The sequence below is a fragment of the Carettochelys insculpta genome, chromosome 1, assembly GCF_033958435.1.
Source record: "Carettochelys insculpta isolate YL-2023 chromosome 1, ASM3395843v1, whole genome shotgun sequence".
Taxonomy (NCBI): Eukaryota; Metazoa; Chordata; order Testudines; family Carettochelyidae; genus Carettochelys; species Carettochelys insculpta.
The window spans coordinates 10,761,755-10,786,290 of record NC_134137.1 but is presented as its reverse complement, the minus strand read 5'-3'; the positions used below and the strand labels follow the sequence as shown (position 1 = coordinate 10,786,290).

General features: G+C 48.1%; 2 protein-coding genes across 3 annotated transcripts; one reads left to right on the top strand and one right to left on the bottom strand.

Moving 5' to 3' along the window:
- Positions 1-4,928: 4,928 nt before the first annotated feature.
- Positions 4,929-8,692, bottom strand: LOC142003447 (olfactory receptor 52N4-like). 2 transcript variants are annotated; one of them, XM_074980413.1, is made up of 2 exons: positions 8,688-8,692; positions 4,929-6,100 (listed from the first exon to the last, which is right to left on the bottom strand). In XM_074980413.1, the coding sequence occupies exon 2, from the start codon at positions 6,064-6,066 to the stop codon at positions 5,116-5,118; it is 951 nt and encodes a 316-aa protein (XP_074836514.1). In that variant the 5' UTR covers positions 6,067-6,100; positions 8,688-8,692; the 3' UTR covers positions 4,929-5,115. The 2 variants fall into 2 exon arrangements, with proteins under 2 accessions (XP_074836514.1, XP_074836509.1); XM_074980408.1 differs by lacking the exon at positions 8,688-8,692 and adding an exon at positions 6,774-6,821 and having other exon boundaries at positions 4,929-6,048.
- Positions 8,693-19,262: 10,570 nt separating this feature from the next.
- Positions 19,263-20,225, top strand: LOC142003436 (olfactory receptor 52K1-like). Its single transcript, XM_074980398.1, has one exon. The coding sequence runs from the start codon at positions 19,263-19,265 to the stop codon at positions 20,223-20,225; it is 963 nt and encodes a 320-aa protein (XP_074836499.1).
- The last annotated feature ends 4,311 nt before the right edge of the window (positions 20,226-24,536 follow it).

Here is a 24,536-nt window from a genome sequence, read left to right as displayed (position 1 = left end):
GGGGTTTGACCCCAGTATCCTTCAGCCCCACAGTACACGGCTCTACCATCTCAGCAAAAGGAGCACTTTAACCCAGCAGCAGCAATAGCAGACAGTTTGAGACGGCCTTGGTCCCAGAGAGGCTGAGACACATGCCTCACACCAACCTCACCGCTTGGCTAGGGGAGAGGGGTGAAGATGTGGGGCTGAGAGCTGCACGGTGAGAGGAGAGGAGAGGAGGGAGAAGAGCCACAGGCCTGGGGTGGGGGGAAGGCAAGTGGCTACGACGCGGTGAGAGAGAGGGAGCTGGTGGTGGAGGAGAGGAGACAGTTGGATGGGACGGGGACTTCAGTGACCAACGTGTGAAGAGAGCAGCGGTCAGTGCAGCGGGGCTGGGCCTGAGGGCTTGAGGCCCTGGGCGAGGGTGACACAGCAAGTGGGGAGGCAGATGGCTCAAGGACAGGGAGAGGAACACAGAGGTTACAAACTGTCGAGTAGGGGACAGAGGACAAGGGACTCGGAGGCGGGGTGCAGATGAATGTAGCCAGCCCGGCCGTGCGGCGGGGGAGCTCTCAGAGAGGTGACACCACATGTTGTCCCCCTGTGGATGGGTGGATGCTGGAGCCATTCGCATCCCCTAAGTCAACTGCAGACACAGGGGCGGGAGGGCAGTAGGTTGCTGGGGCCGTGTTAGCTGAGCAAGCCACCATGGTGGGCGGGATCCTCTAAGAGTGCCCCAGTGTAGGGCCCTGCTCACCAGGTCCCTTGAAGGCAGCACAAGGTGTGCAGCTGAGACCATGGGTCACTTCTGAGGACATCAGCCTGGAGCGCTAAGTTCTCCTGGCCATGATCTCCCCGTACTGTGGCGTCTCACGCCCCAGTGCAGAATGGCCAGTCCTTCCGCCATGAGCCCTGGCTGAGCAGGGGCTAGCCAGCCTGGCCTGCTGTCACCTGGGCTCCGATTGGCGGTTTTCCCCCGGGAGGTGAGGGAATGGGGAGAGCAGAGGAGGGTTTCCACTGGGCAAGGCTGGAAATCCTGTGGCTGGCGATGAAATGGCAAAATGATGTGATTGAGTTGGCGGAGTGGGGAGCTGTTCCCCAAGCCCTGATTGGCTGGAGATCTGGCCAGCCTGCCTCCCATCGGAAGAGGAACGCCACACCCGAGCAGGATTTCGTTTGGAAGGGCACCTAGTTCGCGCAGGGCCAGCCAACGGGGCTAGAGAGAAGGCCACATGGCTTACGGAGAACAAACACAAGCTGCTGTTGTGGGGAGACAGGCCCTGATGCAGCCAGAACTTGGGGTTGCAGGAACTAAAGGATCTATCCAGTGAACAGCCTTGAACACTCTTGGAGCTGGGCTGAGACTGTGGCCCCGATGGAGTAGAGCATCTAAGACCAGCCTGGAGGTCACAGACATAGGCACCAGACAGTGCTGCTGAGAAAGGGACTTGTCACTCTGAGCTTGGACTTGGGCTAAGGAATGGGAGGTGCCACGTTTTGGGAGTCAGAGGCTGGCGGGGTCAGCTGCATCTGGCACGTGAAAACGTGGGGCACCAGTTTGCAGCTATGTGCTTGTATGTCTAAGCATGGTCCTATAACCTCTGCCACAGCCTTCTTAGCTCCCCCCTGCCCTTTCCTCCAACCACTCTCTCCTGCCGGCAGCAGCAGGGCTGCTCTTCTTCCAACCCCCATCTCTGCCATGTCACTGGCCACTAGTGAGGCCTGTTTCCTGCCAGGCTGGGAGCACAGAACAGCCCTCAGCCTCTGTGACTCTGCTCCTGGAGGCTTGGGTCAGGGCAGGGAGCGCTTTGGCCTCTTGGAATATATCTCCACTAATCCCAGGATTAGTGGAATTTGAGTCAGCTGACCCATGTTAGGGAACCCTTGGCTGAAGCATTGACATGGTGTTTAAACTCTACATTAGCCCATGCTCTAACCTATGGTTCCGGTGTGCACAGTACAGTGCAGAAGGCCAAGTCAAAATAACCATGTCCAGGGCCAGATTTAGGGGCATGTGACCCAGGAGAGCACCTGGGGTGCCAGGCTGTGGGAGGGCTTAGGGCTTTGTTGTTTGCAACCAAAAGGAAATGGAATGTTTGAGGTGAAATGATTCAAATATTTATTTTTCACTGTCCTCCCAGAATCCTCTGGACCTTTCTAGAATCTCATGGAACCTTCCAGACTTTCTGAGAACTGTCTGAGAGCTACATCTTCATTGAACCCTCTCAAATGTTCTCAGCCAGGCTGTCGGGGGTATATAAGGGGTGCGGTGTTGCCAGTCATTCAGTAAGATGTAAGAATGAAGTGAAATGAGAGCCCAGCTGCAATACAGTGAACCTTGTTTTATGCTGTAGTTGTGAAAGTGCACGTGTTTGAAGACTTGAAGAGTGAGCCTAAGGCTACTGAGGTACCACATAATTGTGGTTATACAGCTGCTCGAAGGAACTGGTGTTGCTGAGTAAAGCCAGGGCCAGAACCATGAGAGGCCAGAAGGCAAGGTGTAAAGCCAGACAAATCAGATCACCGACTAAAATTCTGGTCTTAATTTTTGTTTGGTATCAGAACCATCCTTACCCATATGCTGAATATGGAGTTGCTTGAAGATTTGGGCGACACTGGGTCTTAATGTTCATCCATCACCTGCCTCCTTCTATCCCTGTTCTGTATCTCTGCTTCTTCCAGAGAGGATCTAGTTAACTTAAGCGTGAAAAGGTGTGCTCAACCTGTGAGTAGAACTGGAGAAAGAGCCATTAAAGTTGTAATGAAGCCATTTAACAGTCAGTTTCTGAGTTTATTGTGTTTGTGGGCAGAACTTTAGTTTAAAATTCACTTTAAAAATACTTCATTAATGAGTTGCTGAAGATTGTAAAATGACATCTCTAAAAATATGCCATTGTACATAGGGGCACCAGTTTACTAGTACAGTGTAAGGCCATCCAAATCCTAAGGATGGCCCTGTTTGGCATGAAGTCCTGTTCTAAGTCAGCATTGTAAGGAAAGTATTACAATCTCAGTCAGTGGACATTGCAACTGCTATAACTTTGATGAGAAGCTGCCTCACTTTCACTGTGGCCCTCAGACACAGGGATTTGAAGATGTCACCATGTTGCTAAAGAAATGGTGGAAAATGTGGGACTTGAACTTATCTTTAAGGAAGCTCCTACTTATGGGAGGAAGAGACAATTTGATTATGAGGGCGGAGATGAGGTGATGGGAAACTTGGAAGAAAAATTCAAGAGGGAATTTTCTGTGCTTAAGGCTACAGTTATATTACCTAGTTATTTTGAAACAACATAGCTGTCATCTATACTATGCACACTATTTTGAAATAAGTTGATAATCCTCAAAGGCTACGTCTATACTAGCAAGTTCTTTTGAAAAAAACCTGGGCCTTTTTCAAAAGAACCTGCAGAGCACCTACACACAAGATGTGTTCTTTCAATCTGAAATCGGAAGAATGCAGCCCTTATTCTGGTTGCCCTCTTCCTCTCCCAGATGAGGATGTTTTCCCTTTTCTGAAAGATTCTTTCTGAAAAAAACATGTGTAGACTCCCCCCGGGCCCTCTTTTCAAAAGAGCAGCCCTCATGGCCCTGGCTTTTTCAACCTTTGTCCTGTTCTTTTGAAAGAACGGCGGCTGTGTGGATGCTCTTTATCAAAAGAGTGGATCTGTATTTTTCTATCCGCCTTTTTGTGTGTGGAAGTGCTCTTTAAAAGAAGCTTTCTCGGAAGAGATCTTCCAGAAGAATTTCTTTTGAAGGATTGCTGTAGTGTTGACATAGCCAAAGTGAGAGGAATAATGCTTATTTCAAAATTACTACTTTGAAATAGGAGATATCAAGACACGGAGTAGCTCTCTTTTGAAATCAGCCACAATGGGCTCCAGCAGCACTATTTTGAAATAGCGCTATGTGTCCAGAAATGCTTTTTTGCAATAGGTGGGTGCTATTTCCAAATACATTTGGTGTGTAGTTGTGTTCTTTCAAAAGAAGATAGTTTGAAATAGCTGCTTTGAATTATCTTAGTTTGAAATAGGGCTGCGGTGTAGCGATAACCTTACTGACACTGCTTGTGTGTCCATAGAAGAAAGGTTTGGACAAATGGAGTATCATGAAAAGACCCGAATGGTTTTGTATGACCCTCTTAGCTGCCAGAGGGTAGGAAAAAATCTCTTGAAAAATGGTATGGCTCTTCACTGGATGCCGACGCTTGGGCAATGATTGGACATCAATGATAAAGACCCGAATACTGAATGGGAGAATATCCACCACATTTTGGATCGGAAAGCAATCTCCTTTCCATAAATGCGAGGAAGACCAAAAAAAGGGATCAAAACATTTGAGATAAAGTGACAGTAAAAGTGGAAGAAGGAGACTGTTAAGATATTGTCATGAATGTTTACCATAGCTTTTGAGTACCGTGCAACACTGAAAGTCACTAAAAACACTCCCTAGCCAATGTGAGGGAGCATTTCAGTGCTGTTCTTTAGCCTTCTCTCTCAAAAGACCCAAGTGAACTTTTTCCATAACTGCTTGTGGAAAATCACAATATTTGGTGGAGAGACACCATATACATTCAGGGGAGAATACTGCACTAAAACACATGCACAGATTTTAATTGGAGGCAGTAGAAACCACATGTGGGCATCCATTCAAGGGTAAGGGATAGTTATGCAGATTGATGGTAGATGGTTGGAAAGGGGGATGAGTGGAAAGCTGGAGGGATAGGTCTATGAGTAGAATTTGTCCTTGCATGTAGGAAGACTCTTTTATCATGTGCTGTTGGGAAGCAAAACGCTGGTGGTACTGATGTTCAGTGTTAAGGAGGAAATAGTGATATGGGTAAACTAAGCAATAATCTAAAAACTTTCATCCCAAAGTTGAGGTCAGATTGAGCTTCTCCCACAAAAAAAAAAAATTACTCATGTTCACGGTGATTCTGTTGTTCCAGATGTTAGCCAGGATTGTTGAGCTGGCTGGAAGGAAAGAGGCACCCAGATGGCGATGAGAGAGCAACTTCTGGGATTTCCAGCACGAGAGTCTCCAAGGTTTCTTTTGGATCAGGATCTGAAGCTCTGGCTGAGGATCTGAACCTTCGGCAGCTCACTCATTGCCTTTCAGCATCTGAAACTAGCGGGGTCAAATCCCAGCCTGGATTCTCTTTGGATGTAAAAGCCTTATCAGCTGCTCCCTGATCTGCTTGGTCTTCATGCCATAAATGACAGGGTTCATCATGGGTGGCACCAAGAGGTAGAGGTCTGCCAGCAGGATGCGGACCTGCAGAGGGAGGTTCTGGCTCCAACGCTGGGTGTAGAAGGAGAACAGCCCCGGGGTGTAGAAGACCACGATGATGCACACATGGGACCCGCAGGTGCTGAAAGATTTCTGGCGTGCTTCCTTGGAGGAGAGGCTCAGGACAGCTCTGAGGATGAGGATGTAGGAGACGGCGATGAAGATGGAGTCGGAGCCCACCACCAAAGTCGCGGCAGTTATCCCGTAGATATCGTTGAGTGTGATGCTCCCACAGGCCAGCTTTGCCACAGCCATGTGCTCACAGTAGGAGTGGGGGATGACCTGGGGCCCACAGTAGGGCAGGCGGCTCACCAGGCACGTCAAGGGAGTCATGAGGACAATGCCCCGCAGAAAGGCAGCTGACCCAATCTTGGTGATGCTGGCATTGGTAAGGATGGTGGAGTAGTGCAGAGGCTTGCAGATGGCGATGTAGCGGTCAAAGGCCATGGCCAGCAGCACCCCCGACTCCACAGCGGAGAAGCCATGGATGAAGAACATCTGGACCATGCACCACTCAAAGCCAATTTCATGGGAGTGGAACCAGAAGATGCTCAGGATCTTGGGCACAGTGGAGGTGGTGAGCACCAGGTCAATGCCTGCCAGCATGCAGAGGAAATGATACATGGGCAAGTGCAGGTTTGGCTCCATCTTGATCACAAAGAGGAGTGTGAAGTTGCCCAGCAGGGCCACAAAGTACATGGCACAGAAGGGGAAGGCGAGCCAGAAGTGGGTGGCCTCCAGCCCTGGAATGCCCATTAGGAAAAAGGTGGAAGGGTTGGAGTGATTGTAGAACAACATGGCGCACGGTTGGTTTCCAGAACCATTTTGGAGGCTGTAAGGGAAGCAACATGTCAGGTTATTGTCGACAATGAAAAAGCTCTGTTACTATGGTCGTCCATGGCCTTCCCGAGTCACAGGTGTTTGGAGCCCAGCACCTACAGAATACCCCAGCAGCCATCCCCCACATGGAGAATTGCAGCTCTGCCACCCAGTCCTCTGCCAACTCCAGGACATCTCCAGCTTCATTCACTATTCAAAATGGCCCTCCTTTCTACAGCTCTCCCAGGGCATGCTCAAGGTGAGTACTTGGGTGTTTTGTCTTTTCTCAGTGCTGCTTCCCTTCAGAGCTGGAACATAGCCCTAGGTCCAGTTTTGGGGAGCTGGAAGAACAACTAGCTCAGTGGCTAAATAACATTAGTCAAGAGCCCAGAAGTGTTTAAATGCAAGAGAAATAGAACTCTGAGATGGGGTCATAACCCTGCTGGCTCAGAGAGATGTTAAAGAATTGCTTCCCTCCTGGTGGCTTCTGGGACTACTTGGTCCAAGGAGAAGACATTAATGATGCCTAGAAATTTAATCTCTGCATCCTGCCGTGTATCCTGTCCTGTGTCCCTGTCCCTAGTCAAAGAGGGGCAGGGGAGCAGAAATCTCCCATTATTGTTGAGTTTTCTGTGTGTGTAGCTTCTCTGTGTTCTCCCAGGGCCTTTCACATTTCCTGTCACCATCCCAGTGGGGTCAGTCGTATTCTTATGGCTGTTTTGTTGTTCAGGCATAGAACTCCCATCCACAGAGATTTGATGGTGCTGTTTGATTTCATTTACTTTTTACTATACTCGACTCTATGCTTTCGTTCACACTCCATCAGCACAACTGCTTAGTCATTCCAATATGTTTTGGGTCCAGGTATTAACGTGTGCCAATATTTTCCCTAATCATTTCCATCCCTGTCTGGAATAAATTTTATGTGCCTCAAACATGTGCGACTGTGCACTACCAGCAGAAACAAACACTCTAGCTGTGGGTGCTGTGCTAATCAGCCGAGCAGCATTTAAATCTCTCCTGAGTGGCTAAACTTGTGCTCAGCTTACAGGGAATAATAGCGAGCGTCATGGTTAACATTTTACCCTCTGGTGCTATGGTCCATTCACCGTCCTGGAATCCAGCAGCGCTGCAAGACAAGTTGTGCTGAGGGTATTTCTGGGTTGGGAAATATCGGACAGAACACCCCTCCCTGCCCCTCCATGTTATACACTCATCCCTCGTTAAACGAGTACTTTACTTACGAGTGCTCGCAGAAACAAGGGACACATATACCTACCTTTGCTGAAGGAACTTCCCCCGGCTAATATGAGCCTTACTCCCCTCCCCGTGGACTCAACCTGATGCAGCCTGACCCCTCCGCCAGCTCCTCAGACCCAAACCACCTCAGCCTGAACCTCCCCCGCGGACCCAACCCACCACCAGGTTTTAACCCTCCCTTCCTCTCAGCCCCAACCTTTAACCCTCTCCAGCCCCCTCAACCCCAAGGTTCGCTTACCTTTCAAAAGTGGTGCCACATGGTGCCACTCCTTCACCAAACTGAGAGCACTTGGAACGAATAAGAGACTTTTACATGTATTTTATTGGGAATTTAGTGTCCTTCTTACGAGTTTTCGCCTACAAGCAGAAAGTTGGGAAGCAATTGTGCTCGTATAGCGAGGGATGAATGTAGTTTCTAAAGTCCACACCAGCGAGGGGCAGATAATGGCCTGAATGCTGGTCAGTATCATAGCAGGAAGGCAGCACCACTAGCTGAAAAGAAATCAGGGCTGCTGCTGTCATGCATTTAAAAGCAGACCTTGCAGAGAGGTGAATTTATACAAAAAGTTCAAATCACAAAAGAGATGCCGGCTGCACTGTTGTGACAACAAAAGTAATACAGAGGGAACCTCTCTAGTCCAGCGGCCTTGGGACCTGACCGGTGCGGGACGAGAGAATTTTCCAGCTCATGCGAGGTCAATATTGTCTAGCACATCACCAACCCTTCCAGTGCTTACTGGGCTCTGAGAAGACATTTAGGGGGTAAATTAGGCTAAATAACAGCACGGAACACTGAGAACCAGGGCTGGTGGTGGTAAACAAACTTTATGGAACCACAGGAAACTTGGCCACACCCATGATAAAAGGTTGTCTACTAACCACAATCTTGCCACATTGCAGATGCAGGTGGACGAAAGAGTGCTGAATTAGAGAGTTTCACACTGTACAAGTATTACAATTTGCTGCCATGTGCCTCTGTTGCTAAAGCTGTAGAAAGGAATACTTGTGGTTGTGTTAAACGAGGAATAATTGGCAAGCAGATCATTGTGGACTAATGAATTCATATAAAGGGTCAGAATTCAGGTTTTATTATTGTTGGCCTTTCTTGACTTCTGAGATCTTCATGTTCTTGTGATGTCTTTTTTCTATGTGTATTCATTGCGAGCCGAATTCTGATCAGTTACACTGGTGTAAATCTGGAGTTGCTCTGCTGGACCCAGTGGGATTATTTTATGTTTGCACCAGCATGACTGGGAATAGGATTTGGCCAAAGTTTTCTGGTGCATTTCAAAATTATGTATTAAAGGGCCCCTGGTTAAATTCATGCTACCCCAACTCACCGGGATCTGACTCTGTCCTCTTCACCTTCTGTAAATGCTACAGTCACAGGCAATCAGCATGACTCTCCAGTCTGTGAGGACAAGCTGCGTGGGGATATTTATACCTCTTAAAGAAATCCTCTGCCTTTACTACACCAGCTGGGAATTCAGAGCCTTCATTATGGAGGAAAATCTGCCATCAGGCATAGGGAATAGCCATGAATAGTAACAGTAAGTTAACCCATTCTTATTCTGCAGCCCCCTGGCTTAATAGCTGCATCTCTAGTCAACAAAAAGCAGTCAAGTAGCACATTAAAGATTAGCAAAATAATTTATTAGGTGAGCGTTCGTGGGACAGACCCACTTCTTCAGACCATCCCACGAAAGCTCACCTAATAAATTATTTTGCTCATCTTTAAAGAGCTACTTGACTGCTTTTCGTTTTGGTAGTGTATAGACTAGCACAGCTCCCTGTCTGTCTCTAGTCAACAGTGTGGGACTGAGCTTCAAGAAAGCATGAGCTAGGATGTAGGTGTGACCAATTTAAGGGCAAAAATACCCCGAAAGTCATCTCTGCCTGAGGTGATCTGCACAACGAAGGGAGGGGGAGCATTTGCGCAAGCGCAGAGGGCATCTGAAGACTTGTCCCTGCACATTCAGGGCTCTACTTAGGTTTGAATCAGAAATCAGCAGCAGCTTTTCCGCTACCTTTTTCCATTCATGGGTGAAATACATTTTGTTACGTGTGCCCCCGCCTGCAAGGCCAATGGATGTATATTGTGTGGAATATTGTGTCCACTTTTAGGCCCCCCAGTATAAAAAGGATGTGGATGGGCTGGAGCAGGTTCAGCAGAGAACAACAAAAATGATGAAGGGGCTGGAGCACATGACCTGTGAGGAGAGGCTGAGGGATTTGGGCCTATTTAGTTCATGGAAGAGAAGACTGAAGGGTGATTTAATAGCAGCCTTCAACTTCCTGAAGGGGAGCTCTAAAAAGGATGGAGAGAAACTGTTCTCAGTGGTGTCAGACAGCAGAACAAGGGACAATGGTCTGAAGTTACAGAAGCAGAGGAGTAGGTTGGATATTAGGAAAAACTACTTCCCCAGGAGGGTGGTGAAGCACTGGAATGCACTGGAACTATGGTACGCCCACATCTCGAGTACTGCGTGCAGATGTGGTCTCCTCACCTCAAAAAAGATATATTGGCATTAGAAAAGGTTCAGAAAAGGGCGACTAAGATGATTAGGGGCTTGGAAAGGGTCCCATATGGGGAGAGGCTAGAGAGACTGGGACTTTTCAGTTTGGAAAAAAGGCGATTGAGGGGCGATATGATAGAGGTATATAAAATCATGAATGGTGTGGAGAAAGTGAATATAGAAAAATTATTTACCTTTTCCCATAATACAAGAACTAGGGGACACCAAATGAAATTGATGGGTAGCAAGTTCAAAACTAATAAAAGGAAATTTTTCTTCACACAGCGCACAGTCAACCTGTGGAACTCCTTGCTGGAGGAGGCTGTGAAGGCCAGGACTCTATTAGGGTTTAAAAAAGAGCTTGATAAATTTTTGCAGGTTAGGTCCATAAATGGCTATTAGCCAGGGATAAAGTATGGTGCCCTAGCCTTCAGAACAAGGGCAGGAGATGGATGGCAGGAGATAAATCACTTGATCATTGTCTTCTGTTCTCCTTCTCTGGGGCACCTGGCATTGGCCACCGTCGGCAGATGGGATGCTGGGCTGGATGGACCTTTGGTCTGACCCAGTATGGCCATTCTTATGTTCTTATTGCCTAGAGAGTTGGTGGATCCTCCATCCCTAGAGGTTTTTAAGTCCCAGCTTGACAAGGTCCTGGCTGGGATGACATAGTTGGGGCTGATCCTTCTTGAAGCAGGTGGCTGGACTAGATGACCTCCTGAGGTCTCTTCCAGCCCTGTGATTCTATGATGGAGAGGGTTGGCAGTGGGGGAAATGAACCTGTGACCTTAGAAGCTAAAGCAACACACTTTACCACCCAGTCTGACAGTATGGTGGCTTTCAGCCCACCCAATAAAGCACCTACCTTTCATCCCTAAGGTCATAGGTTCATTTTCTCCAGCTGGTGACCTAGGTCCATCATATGCACTAGGGCATGGATGGCTGTACATCATGCTTTGCTAATCAGCTGGGTGGTACCTGAATCTCTCCTGGGCAGCTGCCCCAGGGCTCACATTACAGGGAACATTGCTCATCAGTACCCTTTTTGGTTAAGAGGACATTTCCCAGGGTTTTCTGAAACCCAAATGATCGTAACTTAACCATTGGTCTCCAGCAGTGCTAGGGCTAAATCAGTGGGAACACAATGCATCCAGTGGATGGAAGATGGATACAAGTAAGTCTGCACTGATCTAAACCAACCACTTATTAGATTCACACACACACACATGCAAGCAAAAGGTTCGGCAAACCCAAAGTAATTATCTAAATCTGAGATGGTATTCAGTCATTAGCAGCAGTTCAGCAATGACCGGTCACTTTGCACACCGGGGAGAAGGGCATCAGGGAAATGTCTCCAAGGGTAGCCTCAGAGCACCGCTCCAAAGTACACTCTTGTGCATCCCCGGCACGGGTGCTGAATCTGCATGTGAGATGGGAGCTAAGCCCCACTCCTCCTCCCCCATGCAGCTGGGAGCTTGCTCAAAGCCATTCTGCCCATGGCTTAACAAAAGGCCGGCTAATGCTACCTACCACCACCTAAATGGTAAAGCTCTGCATCTTAATTTCTTTATGACCGAAGCTGTTGTAAGGAGGACTATTAATGACTAAAGAAGTATCACTGGCACTCCATCAGTACATAGAGGTCAAAAGGTCAAATTACGGCACGCCACCTTGGTAAGGTTGCTGACCCCTGCATTATTGTCGGGCCTTTTTATAACTAATTTTTACAGTGTTCATGGCTCAGAGTGACCCTTACTGGGTCATCACTTCCTAACTTCAATCATCTACTTACCACAAAACATTCCTAGCAATCTGAGCCATAGCAATCATCTACGTCAAAGATGCCCAAACTCAAGGGCCACGTCGACACCAGCGAGTTCTTTCAGGAAATCAGGGCCTTTTTTGAAAGAACACTGGGAGTGTCCAGATAGAACATAACAGCAACGAAGGGTCCTGTGGCACCTTATAGACTAACAGAAAAGTTTTGAGCATGAGCTTCCGTGAGCACAGACTCACTTCATCAGATGATGAAGTGAGTCTGTGCTCACGAAAGCTCATGCTCAAAACTTTTCTGTTAGTCTATAAGGTGCCACAGGACCCTTCGTTGCTGTTACAGATCCAGACTAACACGGCTACCCCTCAGAAGAACGTGTGATCAGAAATCGAAAGAATGTGGCTCTTCTTCTGGAAGCCCTCTTCAGCACCCCGACCAGGAAGAGCACCTCCTTTCAAAAGCTTCTTTAGATAGAATGTGTGTGTAGATGCTCAGTGGGCCCTTTTTTCAAAAGAGCCGTCCTCATGGTGCCAGATTTTTCAATCCCGGACCCCTTCTTTCAGAAGAGTGGGTTCTGTGTGGACGCTCTCTGTTGAAAGAGCAGATTGCTCTTTTGATCTATTTTTTTGTGTGTGCATGTCCTTTTTCGAAAGAAGACCTTCCTGAAGATCATCTTTTGAGAGATCCCTGTAGTGTAGATGTGGCCTATCTGGGTATGTCCACACTACAGAGCCATTCCAGAATAGCTTATTCTGGAGATATTATTGTAAAATAAGCCATTCCGGAATAATGCATCCACACTACAGGGAAGCCCCAAAATAAGCAAAACCTATTCCTAAATAGTGTGTCCACACACAGTAGAGCCTGTTTCGGATTAGAGCCCCTGGAAGCACTGCTTATCATAGGCAACAAGTTTCGGTAGCATCTGCTGTGCAGTAGCTAACACAACTCAAGGCCAGCAAGACCAGGGCTGAGATATGCCCAGCGCTTGGAGTGAATTGCAGCTAGGATTATTCCATGCCAGCAGCCTCAGGTCTCCCAAGTAAGGAACATGAGAGTGGGGGTGTGTCTACACTAGGAACTAACTTCGCAGTTACCTACTTGGAAGTTAGGCACTACTTGGAAGTAGCCAGCAGAGAGTCTACACACATTTTTTTCCCTAACTTCAGTATTAACTTCAAAGTAGGGAGCCCAGCTTTGAAGTCCTTACTCCATACCCCGGAATGGAGTCGTGCCCAACTTCGAAATTTAACTTCCAAGTAGTGTGTGTAGAAGCTCAACTTCGAAGTTGTACTTCAAAATAAGTAACTTGGAAGTTCTTTTTGTAGTGTAGACACAGCCTGGATGTGACAATCTTCTCCACCTTCCGTGTTAATCTGGCCAGACGACAGCAGCAGAGAGGCAGCGGCTGACCAGTTCGAGGACTCCCATGTTGTCTAGTGGAATTTCCATTAGGGCTAAAAAAATCCCCTCACATCTTTGCCTGTTTTTTTAAATCAACCACCTGTTTTTGAAGGGTTTGAAAAGCTGAGGAGACTCCACTCCACCAAGCTGTTTTTTTGTTTTCACGGCAGTGTATCCAACAGGGCCAGCAGCCTCCACAGGCACTGGGCAAGGTGGGAGGGAGGCCTAGGAAAGTCATCCTAGTGCTGCCCAGATTGCAGGGATGACCTCCGACCACAGCCATGTGGAGCTGTGCTGCTGCGGCATGTCATAGGGCCCTGCAGTGCACGTGGCCAGAGCTCTGGGCCTCTTGGGAATGCTGTGTCCTTGTGCAACTCCCTCCCTTGTCCCCCCCCCCCTTTGGTGGGCCTGAGATCATCCATTTTGGGGTTCACCAGCAAGAAATAGAAGAGGAAGGGCTGGTGGACCGGGATTCAGGAGTGCTGGCGCAGCCATGAAACTGCTTCTTCTCCGACTTCGCCTTGTTTTTGCGGATACAGACTAACACGGCTGCTCCTCTGATACTCCTTCTCCGGGTACATCTACACAAGAAACCCCCACACACACCTCAGGGAGCAAATCTCAGCTGCTGGGTGAAATGACTTGGCCTCAGGACTAAACACAGCCACGTAGACAGTCCCGCTGGGGCTCTGACACCCAGTGAAGGAAGACATCCGGATTTTGGCCCCAGTGGGAACACATATGCTGCTTTATTGACCACCACATCATCCTCCCCATAATGCAGAGCCCATTGACCTTGCCTCTGAGGCTCTGTCAGGTTTACTTTTGTTCTTTCCTCTGCGTCCATGTCTTTGCAATCAGGTAGATCCACTAGTTGAACATCTAACAATTTACCTAGTGTTTTACCTGAGAGAGCTGTGAGGCTGAAATGAGGTACGGTTTCTTCTCCTCAGGAGGTTTATTGCAGCTGGGGACTGAAACATCTAAACAGATTTGAAACCCTTTGTGGCCTCTTCTCATTCACACATGTACAGCCCCTAGCACATAAGGGCTTGGTTACAAGGAGGAGCCCAGCAAGTATCACTGCCCTGAGGCAGACCAGAACCTGGGACCTCTAGAGCTTAGTGCAGATGTCTCTCAGTTTGCACTAACAGCTGGCTACCCTCCAACCTAACCTCTAGAGGATACTTAGTCTTTCTCTGAGACACCATCTAGGTGCTATTACATGGCACAGTGACTCACACACTGGTGTGTAGGTTACTTCATCACTATCACAATATAAGCTAAAAATAATAACATATGGAGGCTGGAGGCAGAGTAAAAATCTATGAGGCTGTATTGCCTTTCCTAAGCCTTAAGGCCTCTCTCGTTGAGGGGCTTCCAGCTGCAAGTGTTTGCTGCACACTGTTAAATATTCAGCCAGATAGCAGCTGAAGTTGATGCGCTGGCTGGGATGACCCTCTTGTACAGCCGGAGGAAATAATCTGGGCAGGAACGGAGTCCACAGGGTGGATACAGCTGCCTAAGGGAAGTAATGGAGGATTCGTTGCCTGCCTTAGTTAAAATGAATCTGGGCAAAGCCTGTGGGGAAAGCTACAGCAGTGCTCAGTTCTGCTGTGACTGTGGGAACAAGGCCTAGAAGGGCTTTTCTATCCCTTGGTTCCAGGACATAGCAACAGTCTCTTCCCTTCCAGGTCTGAATAGAAAGAGTTAACTCTGTCTCCCAGAACCAGCTCAGGAGCACAAAGCAGAAGCCAAGATTTTTTGGCCTTCCTAATTATATTTTTACACCTCACTTGGCAGAGTTGATGTTCCTTTCTATTTTCCTCACTCGGATTTAGCTTCCATTTTTTAAATAGTAACAGAGAGAAAGTCGTGCTAGTCTATGTACTATCAAAACAAAAAAGCAGTCCAGTAGCACTTTAAAGACTAACAAAATAATTGATTAGGTGATGAGCCTGAGGTCTGTCCCACGAAAGCTGATCACCTAATCAATTCTTTTGTTAGTCTTTAAAGTGCTCCTGGACTGCTTTTTTCATTTTTAAGGGCTGTCTTTTTGTCTCTCACTCCCTCTCTGACTTTATTGTTTAACCACAGTGGCACTTTCTTGGTTCTCTTTCTACGTTTTCTAAATCGGCGGATACATTTAAGTTGAGCCTCTATTATGGTGTCTGTAAACAGTTTCCATGCAGCTGGCAGGGATTTCACTTTAGGTATTGTACCTTTTACTTTCCTTTTAACTAACTTCCTCATTTTTGTGTAGTCTTCCTTTCTGAAATTAAATACTACAGTCTTGGGCCACTGAAGTATTTTCCCAGCCACAGGAAAGTTAAATTTAATTATATTATGGTCACTGTTTTTCAGAGGTCCAGACATATTCACCTAGCCCGGGAGCACAAAGCAGAAGCCATGATTCCCAGCTGGCCTGTGAGATCCTCCCAGCCGGCGAGGAAGTGGGTTCTGTCACCATGGCTATAAATCCGCCCAAAGCTGGCATCTGCAGATGAGTCTGTGGACCTCATGCGGTCTGGAAGGACGACTGAGGCCCTCGAAAAGGAAGGGAGTGCTGCAGGGTTCTGGTGAGCTCTCCCACAGAATCTAATTCATGCGGGCAAAGGAACAGTTCTGTAGCTATTGATGGGTTTGAACCACATTCTGGCCAAGCTCAGAGATTGAACCAAATTCTGCTGCTCTATCTCTGAATGGCCTGTTTCTTTTGTGGGTTCATATTGCATCCCACATGATCACCCTGAAGTGTCTGGCATATCTAGACTCGTCAATGAGTGAGCTGGTTTTCTGTGGGAGGGGTGGGTGTTTGGCAGCCCCTAAAAATCAAGCTCTGTGCCCAAGTGTGGATGAAGGCAAATATTTGTAACCCCCAGCCTGAGACTGTGGACCCGAGTGGCTCTTCAGTGCTTCTCAGGCAGATTTTCCTTCTTGACTTCACCATCAGTCTTAATTCCTTTCTGTCAAGGTGCCTGGATTCTGAAAGAGGAGGGAAAAGTGCCTGCAAAGTTATATGAGCAAAAACGCAGATGCTTTCACTTCCGGATACTTGAGTACAATCGAGATGTGATGTGATGCGCGTATGTGTGTGTGTTGGTGTGTGTGTATACTTTTATTCAAGTAGTTTTCCAGAAGGACACCAGTGACTTGTACTAAACTACAGCCCCCCAAACAGCTGTAATTTTACTCAAGCAACTTTTGGGGTACTTTTCCCACCTCTGTGGAATGCAGTTGAAGAGAAAGGAGTTATGCAGATTATATTTGAGGGTTAATTTTTTAAACTCACCTTCCTCTTTGAAGGCCTAATTTGCGCCTGGAAACAACTGACCCCCGCCCCCAGATCGGGATGTGAAGATGCCTCTGTGCTCACATTTAGGTCATCAGACCATTGGAGCTATGGACAAAGGTGAATGATGGGCTGGAGCAGGAAGCCACATGTGAAAATTTCTCCACCAAATGACTGGGAAGTTTGGGGTGACTTTGGACATTCTCTAGATATTGAGAATTATTGACCGTCAGAGACCACCCACAGCGTGCAAGGCATAGTGCATACAATACAGTTTTCTTCATCAAGATTAAGCCCTCTGCACCATATGGAGGGAAAGATAAAGGGATATACACCAAAATACATACCATTTTTTCCTACTGTGCTATGTATTTGCTGTGTAAAATATATGCACATCAACCAATAGACCGAGTCAGCTCTGGCTTGCTGAATAGACCTAGTCAGCTCTGGCTTTCCTTTCTTCTGGGACCCCACTGTTTAACTACCCCTCTGAAACCACCCCTCCCACTCATGCATCTGATGAAGCAGGTCCCTGCCCACGGAAGCTTATGCTCCAAAATATCTGTTAGTCTGTAAGGTGCCGCGGGACTTCTTGTTGTTGTGATTGTCCATCGTTGCTTGGTCAGGTGGGTTTGAGGTGGGTGTGAACAAGGAGAGGGGAGCACTGGGATAGGCTGATTTAGGGATGCAGTTCTCAACCAAGAAGGCAGCATCGGAGAAGCAGATAGGTGTGTGTGTGTGTGTGTGTGTGTGTGGAGTCCATCAGTGGCAAACGGCAGGGGACAGAGGACAACAGCAGAAGAGAAAAGAGAGGATATGTCAGGAGACAGAGCTTCGAAGGGCCCTCAGGATGAGGACGAGAATCCTGTGGAGGGATTTAGTGCTTTGGCTGGGTGAGAAGGGATGTGAGGACCAACATGGAGGAGGTGGCTGGAACTCAGGCTGGAGGTCACAAGGGGCTGGAGGTGGAAGAGAGTTTTTGCTGTGTGGATAGAAAGGGCAGATCTTAGGAACATGACAGGGAGCCATATGCCGGTCCGTGGGGTCAAAGACACCTGCCACACTGCAGCCCTGAGGGGCTACGAGGCTGGAGGTGTTGTCAGGAGTGACAGAGATTGGAGTGAGGAGATGGTTTGGCAATAGAGCCAATAGAATCATAGAATCCTAGGGCTGGAGGGTCACGAGGTCATCAAATCCAACCCCCTGCCCTGCATGCAGTAATCCTTGGGTGGGCTTTTTGTCCTGTGATCTTCAGGACCAATTCCATCTAAACTGTCCCAGCAAGGGCTTTGTCAAGCTGGACTTTAAAAGCCTCTAGGGATGGAGATTCCACCACCTCTCTAGGCAACGCATTGCAGTGCTCCACCACCCTCCTGGGGAAACACTTTTTCCTAATATTCAACCTACACCTCCCCCACTGCAACCTGAGACCATTGTTCCTTGTTCTGTCATCTGTCACCACAGAGAACAGCCTCTCTTCACCCTCTTTAGAATTGCCCTTCAGGTAGTTGAAGGGCACTATCAAATCCTGTCTCGCTCTTCTCTTCTGCAAACTAAATAAGCCCGTATCCCTCAGCATCTCCTCATAATTGATGGGCTCCTGGCCCCTCATCATTTTTGTTGCCCTCCACTGGCCTCTTTCCAATGTGTCCACATCCTTTCTGTAATGGGGTGGGGCCCAGAACTGGAGAGGTACCTTCACCAGTGTTGAATAAAGGGGAATAATCACTTTTCTAGATCTGCTGGCAATGCTGCTTAGTAATGCAGCCCAATATGCCGTTGGCCTCCATGGATATAAGGACAGATTTTTGACTAAGCTTATCATCCACTTTAATGCCCAGGTCCTGTTCTGCAGAAATAAGACCCTCCCCCTTCCCCACTACTCCCCAGCTGAAGACAGAGGAGACTGGGGTTAGTTTGGGTCTTTTTGGAATTCAGTTCCTACCCAGCCTTAGTCGGAAATACCCTAACCATGTCGCAAAGCCCATATCTACTGTCCCAGCCTCTCACGTGGGGAAGTGTAGGAGTCATCGTGTGGGAGGGAAGGGTTTTGTTCATTTCTAGATTATCTGGTTTCTGCTGATTTGCTTGGTATGTTCTGTGGCTTAGAGACCATCTGGGGTGACCTTGGACAAGTGCCTAATGCTCCAAAGTAGAAACTAATTGTATAGCAAACTAAATCTTTTGAAATCTTAAAACAGATGTAGATGGAGTACAAAATTCATTGTGTCTCCCTCAGTTGCTCAAGTACAATGGCAATGGCACCAAAAGAAATGCGGGAAAACTGGAAGGCAAGGGTTGGAGTCAGATCTGGTGCGTGGAGCCAACACCAGACCTGACATAATGGACCTGTTGAAATAATAGTGTTGGATTTTCAAAGCCAGAATAGTCCATTGTGGCCATGTAGCCTCACATTCTGCAGATCACAGGACAAAAAGCCCACCCAAGGATTCCTGCATGCAGCTTTGTAGCGTGTGGTTGAACCAGAACACCCCTCTGAGATTATCTATTCTCTACCAAAAGACCCCAAGCCATGGAGAAATGACTACCACCATTGATAGTTCACTGGAGCTGGTCAATTCCATCTTAGTTCCCATAGCATGGTGGTATCTTATTCACAACTTGAACTCTGAAAACTTCCCAGAGCTGGAACCTGTTATGCCTGGGTCTGCTGGATTAAAAAGCTGTCCTGTAGCTAATGTCACATGACTTTGTGCTTACACCCCGATCCAGACTTTTGTTAGTTTGACCTCCTCATTATTTACCACCCAATCTATTTTTCTATTTGCTACAGACCTTGTCATCCTTTTCCAGTGATACTCCCCGAAGCCGGAGAGGCGTGTGGCATCTCACATGTGGGCAATACGTAGCGTTTATTCAGCACATTACTTCTGTTTTATTGACAGGACAGATGTGAAACTTGCAGAGGATGCTCCCGCAGGACATCGTGTTCGCTTCCAACAGCACAGGCTCTGATCTGTCCGTGTTCTTCCTGATGGGAATCCCGGGGCTGGAAGATCTGCACCTCTGGATTTCCATCCCCTTCTGCTCAGTGTTCTCTGTGGCCCTGATAGGAAACTGCACCCTCTTGTATGTTATTAAGACAGAGTCCTCCTTGCACAAGCCCATGTTCTATTTCCTTGCCATGCTGGCTGTCATTGACCTGGTTTTATCTACAACCACTGTGCCCAAAATACTGAGCATCTTCTGGTTTAATTCCAGGGAAATCAGCTTTAATGCCTGCCTGATGCAGATGTTTTTCCTTCACTCCTTTTCCATCATGGAGTCTGCTCTATTGTTGGCCATGGCTTTTGACAGGTACGTGGCCATCTGCAACCCCCTGAGATACACCACCATCTTGACCAATTCAGTAATCGTGAAGATAGGGCTAGCAGCTTTGTTTCGGGCTGTTCTGCTCATGGTCCCTCTGCCCTTCCTCCTCCGGCGGCTGCCCTACTGCCAGTCCCATGTCATCTCCCATTGCTACTGTGAGCACATGGCTGTGGTGAAGCTGGCTTGTGCTGACACCACATTCAATAACATCTATGGGATCATTGTAGCTCTCTTCATCGTGGGACTGGATCTGTTGTTCATCGTCCTGTCATACATCAAGATCCTCCGGGCTGTCTTAAGCCTGGCGTCCAAGGAAGAGCAGCTCAAGGCTTTCGGCACCTGTGGCTCCCACATCTCAGCCATCTTAGTGTTCTACATCCCTGTGGTCCTCTCCTCAACTGTGCACAGGTTTGGCCGCGTTGTTGCCCCACATGTTCATATCCTGATGGCCAATTTCTACCTCCTCTTTCCTCCCATGATGAACCCCATTGTGTACGGTGTGAGAACGAAACAGATCCGTGTCCGGGTGCTTCTCTGGTTCCAAGGCAAAAGCTTCTAGGGGTTTGCTGAGCAATCAAGAAGCAGGAGACATTTTCTGAGTGTATTAAAGAGCATTCTTGTGGGGGCTTTTTGTACGTAGGGATGGATGCTGCACCTCCTATTAACAGGGAGCAATACACTGTCCCTGACGTGATCTGAGCACTGCTCGCTGGAAGGTTATCTTGGACTTGACCTTGTCCTCACTCTGCCCCATGTGTGCAGCACTGGGGACAAAGCTGAGTGTGAAGGCTTCTTGCCCCTTCTCTTGCTTTACTGCAACATCTGTCCTTTATTCCCTATACGCACACCCGCAGCTATGCACACGCATGGAGCCGCTGTTTTATCTGCCCCCGATGTTCAGTCAGCTCTGAGATGTAGCAACACACCGGGGCCATTTAGGAACTAGAAGAAGTATTGAGTTCTCTTCTCTTCTGGCCCAACCTTGCCATCCCAGAAGGTACTGGGTGCCAACCTTTGCACTTTTTAAAAAAAGTCTTCCCTTGTGTTGGCTTATCGTTAGTGAATCTGTTTCCAGTTGTTTCACATTACCATACAGTAGCACAAAGCACCAGAATGAGTGGTAGTGGTAGTGGTGGTGGTGGGAGAGGGGGGCAAGGAAGGGTGTATTTGCCTTAAAGTATACTCTGAAAGTCCCCAGATCCTCACCTGAGTGATCTCAGACATCAAATATTCCAAGTTTTCTTTCTGATACTAACAATAAATAAAGAAAACAGTAGTCTCTCTCACTCTCTCTTCCCGCCCCCTGCCCCCTGTATGGGTGTGTGGCAATAAAATACTAGGGAAAAAGTCTTGCTCTCATTTTCTATCACTATGGCCCTGCCAAATTCACTGTCCATTATGGCCAATTTCATGGTCACAGGATTTTAAAAATGGTAAATTCCATGATTTTATATATTTACATGTGAAATGTCACAGCAGTGTAATTGGAAGCATCCTGACTCAAAAAGGAGTTCGGGGTCAGGGGTCACAGGGTGGTTGTATGGAGACTGTGGTATTGCTATACTTACTTCTGAGCAGCTGCTGCCAGCAGCGCTGCTTTCAGAGCTGGGCAGGTGGAGAGCAGCAGCTGCTGGCCAGGAACCCAGGTCTAAGGCAGAGCTACCACCAGCAGCAGCACAGAAGTAAGGATGGCCTGTTATGGTGTTGCCACCCTTACTTCTGTGCTGCCGCCTGCAAAGCTGCTACTCTCTGACCATCCAGCTCTGAAAGCAGCAATACAGAAACCAGGGCAACATGGGTATGGTACTGACACCTTTATGTCTGCACTGCTTCTGGCAGGTGCTGCCTTCAGAGCTGGGCTCCCAGCCAACATTATGCTGAAGACAGGTAGAATAGGGGAGAGTAATACCAGCACTGCCGAGAACTGCTGTGGGCCCCGGGCAAGGTGGGAGGTGGGGCCTGTCTCCATGCCCTGGAGAGGTGGGACCAATGGCAGGAGGAGTGGGGCTAGGACATTCAGCCCTCAGCACCACTGGGACCATTGTGTTGGGCCCTGCCGCGGCAACCTCCAAGCTGTGCACCACCAGAGCTGCACTGCTGTGGCAGTTCAAAGGGGCCCAGAGCTCCAGCCACTGCTATTTTGGCAATGATGGCAACTGAAGCTCCAGGTCCCTTAGAAAGGATGGGCCTGGGGAAACTGCACCTTTTGTTCACCCCTTCCCTGGTCGGTGGGCCTAGGTAATACCACGACACTCCTAAAACAACCTCATGATCCCCCTACCACTCCTTTTTAGCTCAGCACCCCCAGTTTGAGAAATGCTGGTCTACCCCCGTGAAATCTGTGGCGCACAGGGTAAAAGCGCACAAAAGGCCAGAGTTCACACGAGGACTCCAGAGTCCACGGGCCGTGACATGTTTTGCACGGTTGTAAATTCGGTAAGGCCTGAAGTGTCACGTTGATTTCTGTTTATTACTATATTCTGGCTTGCATATAATGAGAGATCTGATTAGTAACATGTTTTAATGACACCACATACATACTGGCATGTATGAATTACCAATAACATTAACCACAAGTATTGTGACAAGGGCAAGTCCCACCTCCCTCCCTGGTTACACAGGAGCAGGAAGCACTCACCTGTGTGCCTGGTGACATTAAAAAAGACCCTGAGTAGCCCACTGCTGAAGCTGGGTAGGTCAGAATCCTCTATCCACCCCTCTGCTGCCGTCCCTTACTCCGAAAGGAATTTAAACACGGCAGAGTCTTGCTCTAGTTGGTCCCTGTATGCGCTCATTGGTGGGCCTTGGACCTCCCGGAATAAACCCATGCTAATCCTCCTCCTCATCTGTGGCATGGCTCTGACTCAAAAATACCAGTTACAGGAGTCCCTCGAGTTGTGTTCCCACACACCCTCGCGTCACTCGAATTTCACCCCACTGTGCCCTGATTCCCTCCTGCCACTTGCCCTGCTGTGTGGTTCTATGACAGGTACGAGGTCAGCTCCTCCCAGCCCAGCTCTGCAGGCAGCAGGTGAGTTCCAGGGGACCGGGAATGAGCAATGGGGGTTGGCTAAAGAAACAGAGAACGGGGGGTAAAGGTAAGAAAGAGGGCTAGGCCTTACAGCTAGAGGTAGGGTGAGGGGTATGGCCTCAGGGAAAGAGTTGGGGCAGGGTTGTTTGGTTTTCAGGGGTTAGAAATTTGGCAACCCTTCACAATGAGCGCAAGGTACACAGCAGGCTGTGGAAAAGGAGCATATTGGTAGGATCTGGTTGTGGCATCTGCCTGGTCTCTTCACCTTCTTGTTGGCCTGTGTTCCTACTAAGGCAAGAGGCTACACATGATCTGCGGTGCCTCTGTCCTTTGTGGGTCTCCCTAGAATAGATGTGGGGGATAACTGTGGGTAAAAGACCCTGCCCACATGTACGATGTTCTTATCCTGGAATCATAGAATCCTAGGGCTGGAAGAGACCTCAGGAGGTCTTCTCCCAAACCAGTGTTCAGTGTCTTCATACTCAAGATCACACGGCGCTGTAACTCATGTGGTCAAGTCTGCCGCAGCGTGTGTGTACTTTTGCACCCGCCCAGTGTGGGTCTGGAAATCCCCTCGTTCACACGTCAGGTCGGGGAGATTGCACATTTTCAGGGTATGTGAAATATGTTCTGCATATTCATGGGCTCTGTCAAGGGTTTGGCCCATGGATTTTCATGCAAATGTTGATACTCACACCTGCCCAGGAGAAAGACAGGGTTAATCACTAGTCACCACTTACTGTGACTCCTTGGGCTCCAAAGCAAACCTGCCTCTCTAGTGACACATGAGTCTGAACTCCCACCTGGGGAGTTAAGTCCATCAGGCAGTATAAATACTCTCCCTGAACTGATCCTGGCTAAGTGCAGTCATGTAGCTTCGTTGTGACTGTAGCGTGAGCTGAGGATGAAGAAGACACAGCCAGGGTTCAGGTGAGCTGGAGTAGGCAGCTTAGTTCCATACCTGGTAAGTTAACGGAGCAAATTATTCAGCAGTCAGCTTGCAACCACCTGGAAGATAATACGGTGATCAGTCACAGTCAGCATGGACTCGATACAAACAAATCTTGTCAAACCAACCTGATGCAAACAAACCATTGAGTATTCCAAAAATCAGGGGTGTTAGGATTGGTCTACAGCTGTAGTTCTCTCCCCCTTGAACAAATGCATTGTGGGAGACTCTTTATTGTGTCCCTGTGTTTTTGTGGGAGAGTTCAGTCTGGGGGACATATTTTGCAGAGAGGCAAATCAGGATGAGGACAGGGCAGTGTTGTGACCTGATCCTAATTGCTTGCTAAACTGGGCTTACCTGAGCAATGGACAGGTAATTGCAACTCATTGCAAGGTCATGCATCCAGGCACCAAAAGTGCAGATCACATTTACGGGATGGGAGACTATGTTTTGGAATGAATTGTCTCCAGAAAAATACTTGAAGTCATGATGTAACCAGAGTCACATTGGGCGCCAGTGTAGTGTGGCAATGGAAAGAACAAATGTTCTCCTGGAATTTATAAGCAGGAGAGCATTGAGTGGAAACAGAGAGGTGTACAGCCTGGAGAGCCCATCACTGGACAAGTATCAGAGAGGTAACTGTGTTAGTCTGTAGCTTCGAGAACAACAAGAAGTCTTGTGGCACCTAACAGACAAACAGATATTTTGGAGCATAAGCTTTGGTGGTCAAAGACCCACTTCATCAGATGCTTTTACAAGACTTCTTGTTCTCATCATTGGACACAGTTTCTAGGGCTGGTGTTCCTACTTCACCATGTTTTTTGACAAATTGAAAAGGGTTTAGAAAAGAGCTACAAGAAAGAGTTCAGATCTGGAGAACGTGGCTTATA